The sequence below is a fragment of the Dromaius novaehollandiae genome, chromosome 5, assembly GCF_036370855.1.
Source record: "Dromaius novaehollandiae isolate bDroNov1 chromosome 5, bDroNov1.hap1, whole genome shotgun sequence".
NCBI lineage: Eukaryota > Metazoa > Chordata > Aves > Casuariiformes > Dromaiidae > Dromaius > Dromaius novaehollandiae.
Window position 1 is genome coordinate 77,175,283 of NC_088102.1, and position 18,253 is coordinate 77,193,535.

Below are 18,253 nucleotides of genomic sequence, written 5' to 3' on the forward strand. Positions count from 1 at the left end.
GGCCACTGCACCCACAGCACACTTGAAAAAGCCATAGATGCTACAGGAACTAGAACTACAGCCCCTCAAACAGCATGTATGCTTACTACATCAGCCAAGTGCCCATAAACCACACCCGTAACTGCCCACACTGGGGCTCAAGAGTTGTGCCCCACTGCACCAAAAGCAGCAAAACATGGTTTTGCCCAAATGCTACACAAAATTGGAGACAGAGCTTGGGGAAGATGCACAAAACAGCAAGGACCAGGATACCTCCAGACGCAGCCATTGGTGTCAGCTTCAGTACAGGCAAACAACTGAATAGATAGAGTCTGCTCCCTTCCTTGCTGATGGTTAACTATGGTTTTAAGAGACTGAAATGGACACCTGGGGAATTAAGTGAGGCTGAAATTCTCATGGGGTTGGGGGTTAAGCCCTGAAGTGAGAGGGTTAAAACACCCAAGCTCATGGAGTTAGCACAACAGGTCTGGCAGATACAGTACAGGATGCAAAGCAGGGCAAATAAACAAATAAACAAAAACACAGCACACCCAATTCTCATATAACCTAAGATCACATCCTGCGCAAACAACCAAAGAGAAACAAGGCCAAATCCACATGGGGCAAAGAAAAGGCTCCAACTGTTCCAGTGATCAGCAGCCTGAGAAGGTCAGAGCCGGAACAGGAAATGAACTACATCACAAATGAACATTAGTGCACCACATCCGTTAGGAGCCCAGACGGGGCCGAAAGGGCCTCAACTAGAGGTGTTTCAGCCATGTTGGCTAAGAACAATTACTGCTCCTTCCATCTCCAATCCAAAAATCCACCTTTGACCCTTTCAAGGCAGGACTGCCTCTAAGCATCAGCTGGTGTCATGTTAGCCTCACATGGCAAAAGGAGAGGACACCAAGTCTGCAGACATGCCGCCCTCACTGGGCCTGGGGTATGATCAGGATCACATACGAGTTTCCCTGTCGGGAAAGTCCTTCCCATCTCTGATGTCATGACAAAGCAAATGCACCCTGGCAGCTACGAGAACAGGCAGCAGGAAAGGCAGCGCCTGCAGCTTCCTCACACTTACATACCTTGACATCAGCGATGAGTGCATCCTCATCCTCAATGCCGGTGGGGACACACTTCTTGTGCAGAGGGAGTGACTCCAGTTTGTCCACGAGGCAGCGCAGCCCCTCCAGCTCAAACTGCGTCAGGTGAACCTTCCTGCTTTTGTTTGGGCTACCACCATGTGGGTCCCAGGCCTGGCCGTTCTGGGAACCCCGACTGGAGTCAGAAGAGTCTATAGATGGGGTCTTCTTCAGACTAGGCAAGCTGCTCCGGCAGCTCCTGCCCAGTTCATCATAGTCCACATTGGCACCATTGGCTACGGGGCTGGTGAGAACAGACCGCCTCGTGACTGGTCGCCTGGGTTCCTTCCCTGCATCCTCCTCCTCCTCCTCCTCCTCTTCCTCCTCCTCCTCTTCCTCCATGTTCACTGAGTCTGAAGAGCTCAGCTCCATATCTGTCATAACAGAGAAAGAGTGAGAGAAGAGCACAGCTGCTAGGCAATCACAAGAGATGTTCCGTGTCTAGAGGAATCTCCCCAATCACTGGAGAGGCACTGAAGCCACAGATAGGTACGGAGACAAGGTCAGAGAAAGGACAGGGCAGGTGGCCACTAGAAAAGAATTAAAAATCCTTTCCCATTCCCAGTTCATTTCAAGAGAAGGCCAGGCACTAACCTCAGGAAAATCTCTTAGAGGATGCAATAGCAAAGCCCTGGACTAGATTTGCTTTGGGAAGGTCCAAGATCTCCAGCCATCCCTTCCTGGGAGTGACCTGGGACCTTAATCGTGCCTTTGTTGTGGGAGGAAGAGAATGTGGACTCACTAGATGACTGTGAGGTTTCTGAACCTGATTGTGTATGACAGACAAAGCACCCTCCCCTGACACTAAAAGGCAAGAGGGCTGTCCTGCTCTCTTCCTTTCAGATCTCTGTACTAGTTCTTACTTCATGCTCTTCCATGGTAAAGAAAGGGTAATGGAGGCACTGAAGGTCTCCAGGCAGCAGGAGAACACAACCAGCTTGTCCCAAACCAAGAACCTCAGAAGCTGAAGGGGGATCTCCAGAGAGCTGCAGGAAAAGGACAAGAGCAGGGAGCTGTTTCCCTCTGCTAGGGCCCTTTGGACAGAAGCTGAAAGCCTTGGAAAGGCTCTGGCTGTGAAGAGTGGTGCCCAGGAGCCAATGTTTACACTCTTTCAGAGATGAGAGGACAGATTTGCTTCAAGGGTAGAGGCTATCCAGCCTCTCTCTTTCTAAGAGGGTCTTTGTGACAAATCATCTCTTGAACCTCTGCACAGGCCTGTTTGCCTTGGCTGTAAGGAGGCCAAACCCCTCTTCTGCAAGAGAGCTCCTGCACTTCTTTGTATATATCCCCTGTCACAGCACCTTAAACTCTGCATGCAGGAAGGTCCTGAACAGCAAGAGAGCATTATGGTCCTGGAGCCCACAGCATAGACATGGTTACTGCAACTTCCCTCCCACTCTTCTGTTAAAGGCCTTGCGTGCACCAGCAAGGCCAGGAACTCATGTGCTGGTTTTGCAGCTGCAGGCATCTTGGCCTGTCACAGGGGTAAAGGAGGAAGCAACAGCCTGGCTAGTTTTGACTTTTGGCTCAAAGTCACGCCTCCTTCAGCCAGTCTGCCTTCCCCTCAGTGCTTAACACAGTGAACAGGGAAAAGGGAGGAAATACCCAAAGAAACCACCTTGTGAAGTTAAGGAAGTGATGGTCCTGAATTCCTCCTGCACAGCCCTCCCCTGCTTGCTCTACTGCTAAGCCAGATGGTATCCCAGCAGGAGGGTGGAAGAAAGCACTTCAACATGTGTGAGGAAGGAATAAGGGCTGGACAATGAACACAGAGGGCTTACCCATACTGAGTGATTCCTTCTGGAAGTCCTTGGTCAGATGCGAACGGCTGGTGATGCAGTAGACATAGCGCTCCAGCACGTACCAACACATCTCATAATAGAAGGGATAACGAAACTTATTTGGGACCTGCAAAAGAGGCAAGGAGAATGGGATCAGTTCAGGCCCCCTCCACCACAGGGCTGCACAGAGACAGCTCTTATTACCACTGCCTCAAGCTGGACTGATCCCCTCCTGAGAGGCAGGAAATGCATGTACATGTGTAACAGCATCTATTCATGCTTCTGGCAGTCTGATGTAATTCTCCTTGTGGAAGGATATTAGCACCAGGCAGAGCAGAGTCCAGGCACCACTTGCCTGCAAGACATTAAACATTTCATGCTCCATTTTTTGGGTGGTGTCTCTCTACTTCCCTACAGACCTCCTTCTCATTAGCACAGGACAAAGTGGCCAATGCTACACAAGGTTTTAGCTGAAGGTAATAGTTCAAGCCCTCCTTCCAAGGCCCAGCACAGCATCCATCAGTGTATGTACAGTGGGAGGGAAAGGGATAGTCCAGCAAAAGAGGAGTTACCAGCACTCTGCTAAATCACCGGGCTATCAGGGCAGTGATTACACCAGTGCTGCCTGCCTTGCACCTTCCCGAGGTTACAGAGCCCAAGGCAGAGTGGACACATGCTCTCTGTCTTCTTATGACTCTGTTGCTGCAATGAGCGAGTGAGGACACATACTTGTCAACAGCATTCTCAGCTCCAGACCTCAGGAAGCCTTTAGTTTCAGTCATCTTTACCACATCAAGGTCTAGCGTGAACACCAAGCAGCAACAGAAAGCAACCAAGTAAGGGAAGAGGCAACGCAGTGGATGCACTCCTACCACTGTGCTGCTGCTGCCTCCTTCTTCCCTATGAGGAAGGCTAGGGGAGATCCCCACCACACTCACTGTAAGGTTTCCAGACCCCCTCAGAAGCCTGTTACCAGACTGGAAGTGGCATGAAGGAACTTAATAAGCCTTAGTGCTCTTCAGAGACTGTCCATCCTCTGAAGTTCCAGCCTGTCCATTTAGCAGCTGGGACATCTCATTTCCAGACAGCTGGAGTTCAAGGCATCTGTCACAGGGTGAGATTCACCTTGCCTGCCTGAACACCACCTCTCTTGGCTGCATCCTCCCAATGCTGTCCCAGGAGGCCACGTGCCTCCAGCTTTCCTGCAGGTCCTTACCCGTGTGCGGTCTTCAATGCTGTAGATCCGGAGCTGCATGGGGATGTTGAAGCTGTGCAAGAAGTTGCCTCCAAAAACCAGTGTGTCCATGGGAGTGTACACAGCATGGATCCAACCTTGGAAAGAAAGGGGAGTTTGAAGAGTCCTTCTGAGTAACTAGCTGACGTCAAGATCTAACAACTGACACTTATTTCTATTCAACCCCTTTGCAATCTCTTACCAACTGTGATCTTCAGAGCAGGGCTGTGAGATTGGCACAACCTCCATGCTCCTCAGTCAAGTCTACCCTGACAGTTGTACTCTTTTTAATCACATTCTCATGGATATTTGGATAACCAGCCCATTCTCTGGCCTAAACCAACCTGCTTGTGTGGAAGGCTGTAGGTTATCTGCTAACACAAGGACTAGCTATTGACCCCTCACTACATCAGTCAGCACTAGCAGGAGCCATGTGCTGGGCTGGGCCCACACAGAAACAGCTCTTTGAGGAGGGCAGACATTGCTGTGCTACCCTCTCTAGCAGCGGTGTCTGCCCCCCCAAATGTGTATTCAGTATCACCTCTGAATTACTCAACACCCAGCTCATTCCCTCACCACCTCCCACCCCCCCATTTTCACTAGCAGCAGGAAGGAATGCAAGAACCTGACATTTATTTCATGAGGAGTCAGGCACCTAGCGCTGGGCTCTGTCTCATTTAAATTTAACTTGATATCTAGTCCTAGTAAGTCTAACTAGACTCCCTCTACAGGGAATGGAGCAAGATCGGCACCTACAGAAGGTGTTTCAATTCATCTTAAGATATGGCTCCAGGTCAATTGTCTAACTGACCTAACTCTCTACCAAAAGGAGCTTAAATGTCTAAGATGCGCTTACTGTTAACTTTATCCATCTAAGAGCTAGAGAGAGACCTGTGTTTAGGCACTTAAATACATTTGTGGATCTGGTTTTGCTGGCATGCTTGCCACCATGGGAGAATGTATCCACCTCCTCTCCATAACTTCTTGCCATTCCAGTGCCACTGGGAAGTTGCCTCCTAGCTGCCTTTGGCCTAAGTACACCAGTGGCAAGGAAAACAAGAAAGTCGCCCAAAGGTTGTTCATCTGTTCAACAATTTAAAAAGCAAAAACCAAAATAACAACAAAAATCCAAACCCAGGCACCACCACGCCCCTCAAAATAACTTGAGCCCCAGCTTTCTGCTGTCTGAAAGGCTAAGCAATGCAGACAAGCCCAACATCTGGTAAATTCCAGCACGAGTTTCCTTAGGGCAAGGCCACTTAACAGAAGCATCAGCCACATTATGGAGACTCAAATGAGTAACTCTTGTGCAATCCCTGGTATTTTCTGTTCCTGGTCCTGCTGTAAGCTACAGAAGGATGAGTGTACAGTGTAACTTCTCTGTACTGCTGTCAGAGAGGAAACAGCAGGTTACAGCACCTCTTGCCATCTGAGGCAGTCTTAGGGACACAATTTTTAGGCTGGAGTTGTATTAGTTGCCTTCAGAGAGGTCCAACAATCTTTCTCTTCACAAGGGAGTACTCCCTAGTGAGAGCACAACATTTTACAGCTGTCCCAGGTCCAGACCATGGGTCCTGAAAGGCTGTATGCCAGACCTTGCAAACAGTCAACTCAGGCTGCTGTTTCATATGCCTCTCCTCTTCTGCCTGTGCTCTTCTCTAGCACAGCATGGTACTAATTGCACGTCCAAGACACTGCTGATGACCTCCAATTTATTCTGCTTGCTTAACCAAGTGAGACTAAAGTTTTATCTTAACTTGCTTTAGCAAACTATCTCCAAAATGGAGACATCTCTGGGAGAAAAGAAAAACGGCATCAGTGTTCTGTTTCCTGCCCTTGATGCCTGTCAGCTCAGAGTTTTGAGCGTTCCCTATTCCCAGCCTCAAAGTCTCCTTGCCAAAGCTCTCTGCCAGGCATTCACCTGCAAACTTCTCCACATTACTGTTTCCTGACTCTCTACCAGGTTTCAGGCTTTTCCGACATTCACTTTAGGTCTATGGTTTCCAGTTCTCCCATCTCCAGACAATGCAGACTGTCTCACCTTGCTCCCTAAATACATACACCAGCTTCCTTTCTTGTTTCAGAGACAACCTGGATGTAACTCTGTAGAAGTTTTACAACAAGAGACCAAGGAAGCAGGGACCTGTGCTACCTTGGGCCAGCCTCTGTCCTCAGCGTGCACTGCTCCAAATGCCAGCACGATGGGCTCTGGGAGAGCCTTCTTTAACTACTAATCAAGCATTATGCGAGTCAGAGCTTTGCTGTCACTTGGGTTGAATCTGCAGTGCTATGACAGCCACGTCTGGGAGCCAGCAAGCAAGAGGACAGAGCCACATCACATCTCCCTCCTAGTTACGAAGGAGAAAACTAAGGGAAAAATTCTGCCTGTTCTGATTTTGCTGATATCCCAGAAGTTTCAGCCTCTCACCACTACCCTGGCAAAGGCCAAAATGCAACTGCCCACCCTGCTGTACCTGAGGGGATGACAAATGTGTAGCCCTGTTTGAGCTCAATTCGCTGGCACTCTGACACTCTGTCCCCAAGAAAGATGTCTCCTTGCTTCCCTGAGAGAAGCCAGTTTTCATAGAGCTCCAGGTTCTGGGGTGTAGGAGGGATCAGCCAGAAGATCTGTGAGTAAAGAAAATATACTTAAGTCACAGCACAATTAACAGCTATTGACCACTCCCCCGCTTCTTCCAAACCTGTTCTGCTTCCCTCCAGACATCCAAACGTCTTCGTCTTCCTCTTCCCACCCCACAGAGGATGCAAGCCTGCATTAATTTCTTGTAGAGCAAACTGAATGGTTATCCCATTTGAGAGAGCAAGCTGCTGAACAAGGGCCTTCCCAATCTGACACACTGAGCACCACATATAGACTGAGCTTGGGATGCTCTATAAGGCATTATTTCTAAGACCAATGTCAAGAGATATAAAGTCCACTGAAGACTCTGGAGTATTAGACAGACATGAGTAAATATGTCCTATGTATTTTGGGAATGCTGCCATGTTATTAAAAGCTGCAACTGAACTAGAGATTTGCACCTGTCTGGCTCCATGGAATACAAGTGGCAGGTAGATACCTGTCTCCCAACTAGGCTCTTCAGAGACCCCATCCTACATTAGACCATCCTATGAGGGAAAGCACTTAAGCTACAAACGTTCAAAGTCACTGAGGAGGTCTGGCAGTTTTGGGAGTTGAGATGCATCTCCTTTGCAAGGAAAGGAGTATGGGGAGAAGAGGAAAAAAAAAGAAAAAAACACACACCCAAACAGATTCCTCAAGTGGGGCCAAGTTTGCTGCTAACTCTGAACCTAGTCTAAGTCAATGGAGAAAGACAGGATGCAATAATCTCCCAGGACTTGATCAAGAGAGACAGACTTTTTTTTTTTTTTCTTTCCTCTAGAGATCTGTCTTTACTGACTATGGAGGGAGCTCATCCAGCCACCCATCTTTAGCTGGACAGTTCCTTCTAAACAGTTGGAAGCAAAAGGACTCAGCCCTGAAGACTGGACGTGGCTTCCTTTCTCAGAAGGTATCCAGTCACCACAGGTCCATAATCACAGGCAGCCTTTTTCCTTCCTGTTCCCTTCCAGCCTGGCCCCTTGATAAATGCAGCCCTAGATGGCCAACAGTTTTAACTGGAAGCAGCAAGGTCTCTTCTAGCTGTTCATAAGGGTTAAGTTAGTAGCATAGTGCATTTCACTGAGAAATAGAGATGGAGTCTGCCTTTGGCGAATTCTGCACTACAGGACACTTTCCTCTGCACCAGCTTTTGCCAATACTAAGCTGAGCAGCTGCTAGGAGATTTTGCTGCTGACTACACCGATTCAGATTTACTATGATGATTCTGTTTGCTGCACTGCTCCCCTGAAGAGTGGTACAAAGTTTCCTTGACTATACTACAGTTGACAACTGCAGCTAGCAAAAGCTCAAGTGTGAGCTTTTCATGCAGTTACAGTGGTAAAGCTGAACCACAGATTCAATCTGTGACAAAGGGTGCATCCATACAACAGCAGTCAGAGGGGATTCAAACAAACCCATTTCCCTCTGCTCTGCCCAGACAGGCTGGATGTACACAGTGCACTGCCAGAACTCAGCTGCCAGGCAGTAACTTCCTCATAGACGCTTGTGGCTGTGCAAACGTACCCCAAAAGGGTGAAGTTCTGGGATAAAAATAGTTGCTGTAGCAAGCATCTAAGAGTCACTACGTGGCCATAGCGCTGGTGATTCACATACAAGTCTGTTCCTCTTCTGAAACGCAGTTAGGACACTAAAATCACTAGAAACAAGGACTGCTGCAAACAGCGTCCCAGGGATCTCCCTGGCCCGTAGCAAACATAAGTTTGCTCTCCCTTCTCCTACTTGGAGCACAGTTTTATACACACAAGTTTTCTCCACATCCATAGTCCAGGGAGGTTTTTCCAGCAAGGAATTCATGCTGATCAAGTTTTATGCTCTGAACATGACTGTGCTCCCTAGTACAGTAGAAGCGCTACCTGGGGAATGTGACTTATGCTAAAGTACTAGCTAGTCCCGTCAATGATATAGCACCTGAACTACTACAAATCTGTTTCCTGAAGGTTACAAGAACAAATGCATCATCCCCACCTGTAAGAAAGGCTTAAGGTGCAATTCACCCTGCCTAAGGGCAGGTGAGAGGGCTGACACTTTCCCAGATTCCCTTCCAGACAGATTTCCTCCAAGCCAGACCCCAGTACAACACAAACATAATTGAGTTTGGAGATACCTAGCACACAGGAAGATTCCTATACAGTCATAACTGGAAATCACCAGTCAGGGAGCAAACATAGCACTAAGATGAAGGCTGAATCCATATGTGCCCAAACTCAATGGAGCCCAGGGTTTAGCTTTTGTATTTTGGGCCAAGCTCAGTTACAAGAAATGACTCCAGCCTAGAGGCTCAGACCTGAGTGTTTCAGAGCTACTTCTCACAAAAACAACCCCCCCCTCCCGCCCCCAACCACCAAAAAACCCACGTATATACCCAAAACATTCAAGGGCATTTGTACTGAAGCCCTGTCAGTCACCTCCTGTTCCAAGGCTTCTGCTTTGCTTTTGAAATCACTTTTAAGGCAACTCCCTATGTTTCTGCTGGCTATTTAAAACCCCTAGACAGATAATGTTTTGGAGAGGCTCTCATTTGTCTTGAACTTCCTTTTTTATTTACTGCTTCTCCCAGTGTGCTGTTTGTGCCACACCAAGAGGTGATCAATCATGCAGCCAAATGACCTCTAGGAAACCCAAAGCACTGTATGAATAGGGTTATCCTATCATTTAAACTTTTTGAAGGTTGCTTAGCATCATCTCTACAACACAGGTTTTCAGTTAGAGCCTGGTGGACCTTTGACGGTGTGAACTACTTCTAAGAGACAGAGGTAAACAAGTTTAGGGTGGGAAGACTCCCATTTGCTGTCAAAGGACCTGCATTTTCAAAGTATCTGCAAGTAAAGATACTGAAACCCATTCTCCTAAAGCATCTGTAGTTGTCCGAACAGGGACTGTCCTCCTACCTTTCCCCCTCGGTGGATATGGTACCACACAGAAGTACCACCGAAGTCCACATGGAAATCTGTGTAGCAGCCCTTGACGCTCATCAGACAGTATCTGATGGAAAACAAGGAAAAGACAGTAAGGTGAAATTGAGTGGTGACCCACTTTTTAGAGCAGATACAATGCATTCAAAGGGAATGGGCTGCTCAGACCCAGCCCAACAGCTCAGAGCAGCACCGGAAGCCAAAGACTGCAGTGCTAAGCACTTTAGATGCAGGGAGGTAGAGATGACTTGCAAGGGAGTTCTCATTTATACCACATCCCCACAAGGAGACCTGGCCCAGGCAAGAAGACAGCTGTCATCCTCCTCCACTCTTGCAGCTCTAGGAACCCAGCTGTCACAGGCCTGGCCTAGGGAGTAGGACATGTAACACCTGAGAGCTCCAGCAAATCCAGATGACTCAAGATTATGAGCACCTCTAGTTTCTCTGAAGTGCAGTTTGCTCCTAGAGGTCCCAGGATTACCCTTCCACATACAGTGCTTGGCAGAGGCTTAAATAACTAATTGCAGTGCCCTCTGCAAGTGTCACCTATCAAAATAAAAAGAAAGGACTGTTCCTCCCACTTTTCCTCAGGAACTAGCTGCTGTCCTTGGGCATTTTTCTTGTGAGAGATGCTTTGCCCTGCTACCACTGGAACAGTTCAGGAAGTCACTTACTTCTGCACCTTGGGATACTGCATCTCCAGGATAGCATTTGTAGACTCTGTCTGACTCTCCTTCAGGTGTCTGGGCCACATATTGTCAACCCAGTCAATCAAATCCACCTACAGAAGAAAGGCGGGAGACGTGAATATAAGCAAGAAGGGAACTGCCCCCTTTCGCCCATAAACAGTCCTGGAAGCTTAAATACCTATTGCCTGCCTGGTCAGCCCACAGCTCATATGTGGCTGGGCACCTGCGAGCTGCAGGGTTGCACTGGGCCTGCCAAAGTCATTGTGGTACTGTGCACAGATTGCCAGCAAACCCAGCTCAAAGCACACCTGCAACAAGACATGGGACCAAGGAAGGAAGCCCTGGTGTAAGCTGAGTGGTCACAATACTCCCAGTGTGGTTGGCCCGGCACATCCCAGCAAGCATCTTCCCTGTGCCACTAGTGCAATTCCAGATGTAACACATTTGGGACCAGTTGTTCTGATGTCAGTCACTGCATATGAAGCCTCAGAATGAAAACAAGCAGGAAACACCACAGCAAGTTCCCAAGCATGGTACTGGGATGCTGCTCTTCTACTTAAGGGTTGGGCAGGAACTGCTCTGCACTGGGCTTACATGAAAACATGCGCTGGGCACCATCTACCAGGGTGGGATACAATTTGTTAAACCTCAAGACAGCCACAATAAACAGATATCCAGGCTCCCTCTATAGTTAACAGAGAGAAATGAATGGACTCAGAGCTGCCCATTCCTCTCCACTGACTGAAGAGGGAGTTCAGGTTGTCCAGCTCAGACATCCCACCTTTAACCCTTCAGTAGGGGCAGCTGTATTCCCCCCTGCCAATCTCACATTTTCAAACAGCCTCCTGCACCCTTCCCAGGTCCGCCCTGCTCTTCCCATCTTGGCCTCCTCTACCCTCAATGCTGAGCAGTGCTGCCTGAGTTAGGCCCTGCTGGAATTTTACACCAGGCCACATGTTCTGGCAAGCTGCCCCTACCCCACACCTCCTCCAGCCACCCAGACTCTTTGGTTACAATGAAGCTGATTCCTGCTACAACATGCAGGAGAGGGCTCTGCACCAAGCATCACAGTGGTTCAGCGCACAGCACTGAATGGGAAAAGAGGCCCAGACTGGATGACAGCCAAGGTCTAGGCAGACAGCAGAATCAGCTAACTGGGAGAGTCTAGGAGCCAGTGTCCCCCATCCTGTTCCCAACCCTCATGGTAGCTGAGGACAAATTGGCCCTCTCTATTGAAATTCAAGTGCCTGTTCAAACTCCATGCCTGTTCTTGATCCCTGGCCAGCAGGAGTAGGTTACTTCGCACTAATATTCCTCAGCAGTCACTTCCATTCTCTAATGGCTGATAGATAGCAAACAAGGCATCTCCAGAATTGAACATTTTTTAATTGTGATAACTATAGCTGAGGCATGCACAGGCTGAGCAATCCCAGCCTGACTGCAAGATCAGCTATGGTGGATGAGGTACGAGTTGAACACAGGATCATCTCCAGCAGCGTCCAGAGCGCAGCAGTAACATCCCTGGCCGAGCCCATGAGTGTTATGAGCAGCCACTCTCCTCTTGCATTCAAGCACCAGATTGCACCTTGCGTACAGAGGATCAGAAGCACAAGGGAAAGGACATTCCTGCAGAAGGAAGAGCTCTACTGACCGTAGCAGGTCTCTGCACCAGGTTCTCCAGTTTGGTGTGGCTGAATTCCAGGCTGATGACATTGTACAGTTTCTCCCGCTCAGCCTCAGGCGTTTCATAGTAGCGTGCCCACTGTGCCATAGACATCTCAATGTCCCTCTGTGTGTTCACGTCCATGACGTCCACCATCCGCCGACTCCCTGCCAGGACAGACAGGCATCACTGGAACTGTCCCTGCACACAACAGGGCACCCAGAGGAGACACTCCAGGAGATATGGTTCCTTCTCCAAAGAACCCCCCGACACACACACACGTAATGGCCTTGCCCATAACTTCATCTTCTTCTATAACATTGAAAGAAAAGCTGCTCCAGGTCAAACTAGACTCCTCAGGCAGGTAAGAGCTGTGATCCACTGACAAAGGAGGACACCACAGGATCAACCAGCTGCACAGTGGGGCAGTGACCAAGCCAGATTTCTAGCTTTGATTAAGCCTGATTATTCTCCCCATTTCTAGCTGGTCAGGGCACAACTGAGGTGGACTGTAGTCCCGGGACAATGGGAGACACTTACCAACACACAGCCGCACATCGTTCACACTGAAGTCCGGATCTGGCATCCTGCAGGACAAACACCTTGCTAAAAAAATCAAGACGCACCTCTGGTTGCAGATCCTTCCCACCCGTAACCCCTCAGCTGGCACCCTAAAGACACCACTGTGCTCCTCTTGTATCTAAGAGGCCAGCCAGAATGTGCAACCAGATCTCTGGGGCACAGGCCTGAACTGAACACTGGGGTGAAACACTGGGTCCAGCTTCTGGCTAAGGAAGGAAAGGTGATTTGGGAATAGGATATACCATCTCCAGAGCATGAGCTGCCGTACAGTGACTTCTGGCAAATGAGCAGGACTTGAGCTAAACAATCCTAGCTCTCATTTTAAAGACCGATGGTACAAGTCATCCCAATATAAAGGACACAGTTAGACCAGTAAAAGCAGCATATTTCACTGACACAGCATAGCTACTCTGTTAGTATTGGCATAGTAATGTGTACAAATGCTGCCACCACAGGCAGAATGATAAGGCGGCCATTCGAGCAGCTCTTGACCCAGAGAAAGAACCAAAACCTGGGAGAAATTCAGCTTCACCCACATTGTAATCCTCAGTACCAGATCTATGCCCTCCCAAGTCACCCAACAATTCAAACGGGTCCTGGCACAATCTCCTGTCTAATTTACCAGGCTACAGTAATGCAGTATGCATTGGATTTGGTGTTGCCTATCCACTTACTGCCAGTGGTGGAAGTTAAGAGCAGTGGTGCTGATGCCAGCTCTGGCAGTTTGCTGGGACAAATTTATTCCTCCAATGTTTGCATTTATTAAAAACCAAAAACCACTGACGAAGCAAAGACTCTGAATCAGTTCGGTTCTTTGTACAAGACAGCTGTGGTGTTAGTATTAGATGCCTCAAAACTGGATCTACCACCCATAGTGTATTTCTACAAACAACAGAACGGTATAAAGTTGTACTGATTGCAAGAGTTTGTACTCAAAGCAGTAAACTTTAATTGGCTTAATTGTAACCAGAAAAAGTTGACAGTTTAGAAGTAACCAAATTGTGAAGTCCAACCTGTTCTGCTGGAAAATGCCAGAAATACTAGTTCCGAGGTATGACTCCTCTACAAATTGTAGGCAGGAGCTTGGGCATCTCGCAATAGAGGCCCATATTGTATGTTACTTTGGTGCAGACTGCAAACTTATAAGAAATGAACATAAAAGTAGGAGAACAAAAAAAAAAAAAAAAAGAAAAAAAAAATCCTCACCTCCAAATGAGGCAAGAAACCAAGCCAGGGGTTGCATCAGAGCAGCATTGAGATCTGCCTGTCATTCAGCTGATCTGTGATCACCTACAGCCAATTCAGCACTCTCATTTAAGCCCAACAAAAAGACTAGCAATAGGATAAGCAAGTGGAAGATGCTTTTCTCTGTTCACTGCACACTAAGAAGGTGGGCAGGACACAGTCATATCAGCTGGACAGAGCACAGATCTAGCTACCAGGATCAGATCCTGCCAATGTGGAGAAAGTCGAGAAACCAGGCTAGAGACACCCACCTCTTTGTGCCCTGACACTTACTTTATCCCCAGGCCATCGGAGCTCCTGAAAATGAGAGGGTCTCTCAGGCCACCCCGCTGGATGTATTCAACTGTGAAGTCTAGTGTGGGGAGAAAAGCAGGAAGGTGTTAGGGAAGACTCCTTCGGAGGACTATAGATAAACTGAGGTTAGACAGAATCTGTGGAGGTCTCTAGTCCAATCCTGCCTCCACCAAACTAACTTCAGAGTCAGATCAGATTGTTCAGGGCCCTGTTCAGTTGAGAATCTTCTCATTTTTGTGGCAAACCTAGGCAATCGAAGAGAAACAGCAAGTACAGGGCTCTACTCTCCTCCTCTGGAGATCCTTGAACTCCTCTGTGCCAGTTTTGTAAGTAGCATGGTATGTACTACTGACAACCCTGAGACAGGCACGCTAGGAAGGATGGGTTTGCTCCAATGGACTGGGCCAAGCAGGCTAACAATGAGGCTTTTGGTCCTCACTTCCCTAGGAAGCTCATAACTGAGCAAGAGGGATCTTAAAATTCTCCTCCCTCACAGTAAATCCTCACAAGGGCTTACACTGGCTGTGTGATAAAGAGACATCTCACTGAGCTGTATGTGTGGTGAAAGGAAGGGGGGAGATCCAATCTATTCTGAATTAAGTATCTAGCAGACATGTGGCTACAATTACAGGTGCTGACCCAGGCAAACGCTCTCATTCCTAGCTGCCATGTGTCCCAGCAAGCCTGCAGCACTGCAGACTGGCTCACTGCGCTCCAGACTGAGCAGCTTCCACGCCTTTTCCCTCACACACTCCCTGTTACCAGTCACCTGGCCCAAAGGCATAATAGGCTGGAACCACACCTCTATCAGTGTACTCCGCATTGCCTCCATCCAGCTGCTTGGGGACTGAAACAAGGCTTACAGGGGAGCAAGCAGAAGTGTCCCTGTCTCCTCTGCTACCCTTGGGTTAGTGGTTTACAGAAGAGGAAAACGCAAAGTCGGTGGAAACAGTAGCCAGAGTTACCACAGGTTTGGAGAGTAAAAGGCAGCAAAATGTATGGCAGTGGTAAGGCTTATTATCACAACTGCCTTGTAATTGCCCTTCAAGTTGGCAGTCAGGGAGGCTTTGGGGGTAATCAGATGCGCAAGAGTATGTCCGACTATGATCACTGATAGCTTTCTTCTAAAGACTCAGGGAAAGGTCATCTCACACACCATGCCTCGCTGAAGCAGCAGCTAACCACAGCAGCTGTCTGATCACAGACAACAGTAGCATATGCTGCAGTGCAGCAGCCCCCAAAGGGGGCAAATGCAGACCTTTGCCTTCCATGAAGACCACGAAGGTGGAGTTAAACTTGTTGGTGGAGAGTTTTTCCTCAAGGTCAAACGTCCTTTTCCCTTCAATTTCGTCATCAGAAATGCCATCATCCTCATAACGTCGCCTCATCGTGCCACGCTGAGGAGAGAATAAAACACAAGGGTAAGAGCCATGGACCAGGAAGAATAGCTGGCTTGCTTCCTCTGCAGAATCTCCTCTCAACCTTGTGCAGCCTGGCCAAGGGCTTTGGGGGGCCCTCACCATGCAGCACGTGTCTCTGGGATGCCTACAGGCTTCTACTCCCAGAGAGAGAAGGGACACTACATTACCACAGTATATCATCTCCTAGGCCTCTTGCTCAGTGAGCGCTGTTAGTATTAGTTTGAGACATGCAAGAGAGGATCTAGTTAGGCAATCTGTTCTGGATCCCAAACATACTACTAAAACATCAGATTTCCTTTTCCTAGAACCAACAGATTCTTGCATATAGAGCTGTATGGGAGACAGATAATTCACTCATAGTAAGTGCTAACTATAGCACAGCAACACAGGAGGAGACAAGACAGTTCAATAAACTGGGGCAAAGGAACAACTATCAGATTAAAAAAAAAAAAACAAAAAAACCACAAGCGCATCAGTATCTTGCTGCATTGAAGGTAAAGTTTATGAATTTAAATCCCAAGTGATAAAGGAAGGGCTTCAAGCTGAAGAGGATTCTCCAGTATTCATCTTTGGCCATGCTTGCACACAGTGTGTGCGTGCGTGTGTGTGAATAACCCTGTTCTTTGAGGGTCTTGTAGCTACATCTGTACTCAGATTCCTGACAGACATCCTATTCTAGGATAGCTGGATCCGGAAGAGATTACTGTCCCCAGCTGTTAGCCACCCCTCCAGAGACTGATCCTACTCTGGAAAAGCAGTTCATGGGAATGCTCCCTAATTCCCCTCACATAAAAGTCAACCTGGTCTGAATTAACCAAGCTGATTTCCCCCAATTAGGGAAGTTCCCATTACAGAGCATTCGCATCAACTGCTCTGACAGCAAACAGCCCTGGGGACAGAAGATGATGAACCAGCCACCAGTACATCAGGGTCTGGAAGCTGGGACCTGCCTGCAGCCCAGCAGCATTGCAGAGCTGGTAACAGGGTCACGTCCCCAGCAATGACACCAATCCCAGGCCCAGTGCTCAGAGCAGGGCTCAGCCACAGCTCCCTCTGTAATGCTGACATTCAATTGGATCAAAAGTTGCCAATGATGTGACCACTTTGCATCACAGTCCCTGCAAAACATCCTGCCACAGCATGCTTCCCACTGTCCGGAGCAGAGCCATGCATCCTGCATTCCTGAGGTCTCATTTTGAACACCTTCAATACCTCATTTCCTCCCTACTTCAGGGTCTCCCGGAAGAGACAGGAGTGCCTTTTTCTGGGAGAGAGCACGCATCTCAGAAACCTCTCTCTACAGAAGCGAGTTGCAGACCTCTTCCTGGAGTTCAGCACCAGTTCAGACCTAACCTGAAGATCATACTTCACTCACCTTTGCCTTCCTTGCCCAGCCAGAAGGGCTCAGCAATGAAGTGGCAGGGGTAAAGCAGGGCTCGCTCAGTCCATGTAAGGTCCCACAGAAGGTACAAGTCCACCCAGCCTTGGGAGAAGGAAGATTTCATTTTGTTCCACCAAACCCAGCCTGGTCCTGCCTGCTCCTCTGCAGTGCCAACACTGATCTCCTCAATCACTTTCCTCCCATTAACTCATCCTGCCCCTCTGCTTCTCCAGCCCATCACATATTACAAAGCTTGAATCATAAACAAACCTAGGATATCTTCCAACGAGTTATAGCCTGGTATTAGCCATCCATCAGCCATATCACTACATTGCTCCACTTGTGCTCTCTTCTTTTTGGCCTTGTCTATTCAGACAGCACTGGGAAGACAGAAAGGATTTCCTAACGCAGATGCACTGCTTTAAAAGATGCCTCTTAATTAGTTAAAAGCACAGGAGTGTGCGGGGACACTCTGGATTGGAAAAAGGGGCTTTTTCCCCCCATTACCTCAACTTGCCAGTAATGTCCAAGTTTAACCTCACACTTTTGAGAAGGCTGATCAATTTACAAATCGTTTCCCTCCCATCAACGCAGAGAAGCCTACCTCTCCCTGCTGTTAACACCTCATTAACTTTGCTTGGCTTTCCAAAAACCCCCACAGAAACCCGAGCACAATAGAGGCACAGCCACTTATCTGCAAGGCAAGAACGACAGGCCACTCCTGAATGGAGTATGCGTTGGGGGCATTCTCGAAAACTCTCTGACTAAACATCCCAAAACAAGTGTTCTCAGATGAGCCTGTCTGAGTAGCCCGCAGACAGTTAAGCAGTCTGGAAGACAGTCATACGTTAGAAATCTTTTCTCTTAAGCTGTTTATTAAACAGGGATAGTAAAGAGGAGTACTTTCTTTCACTGAAGATTTTTAACAATACAGTGGGATAAAACTCACTTTACCCATGGGCTTTTTCAGATACATGCGGATATATTTCTAACTATGCCTTAAAAATGACAAAACGGAGGTGCTAGTAGTGGAAATCATTCAGTGCTCCACAGGAAAACATCGCCTTTCACACATTTAGGGCCAGACTGCACACACTAGTTCACTGAGAAGACTACTTGCTATGAATAGTGCCCACTCATCACAGCTCTTGGTAGTAGGCATGGCCCCAGTACCCATGCACAGCACAAACCCAGTGGCTGAAACTCCCAAATCTTCCATCACTCACAATCTTTAAATCAAGACCTGCTCTTTCTAGGAGATGCACCATATATCTAAGCTAATG

The 18,253-nt window shown here is 48.2% G+C and overlaps 1 protein-coding gene across 1 annotated transcript in view; it reads right to left on the reverse strand.

Moving 5' to 3' along the window:
- KDM2A (lysine demethylase 2A) overlaps nt 1–18,253 on the reverse strand; it is a 56,571-nt gene that overhangs the window by 16,202 nt on the left and 22,116 nt on the right. Inside the window, exons 4-13 of the mRNA XM_064513404.1 lie at nt 15,427–15,565; nt 14,148–14,226; nt 12,588–12,634; nt 12,036–12,214; nt 10,370–10,476; nt 9,672–9,765; nt 6,614–6,767; nt 4,122–4,237; nt 2,906–3,032; nt 1,068–1,498 (exon numbers count right to left, since the gene is read on the reverse strand). Coding sequence (XP_064369474.1) covers nt 1,068–1,498; nt 2,906–3,032; nt 4,122–4,237; nt 6,614–6,767; nt 9,672–9,765; nt 10,370–10,476; nt 12,036–12,214; nt 12,588–12,634; nt 14,148–14,226; nt 15,427–15,565 — 1,473 coding nt within the window. The remainder of the gene's footprint in view (nt 1–1,067; nt 1,499–2,905; nt 3,033–4,121; nt 4,238–6,613; nt 6,768–9,671; nt 9,766–10,369; nt 10,477–12,035; nt 12,215–12,587; nt 12,635–14,147; nt 14,227–15,426; nt 15,566–18,253) is intronic.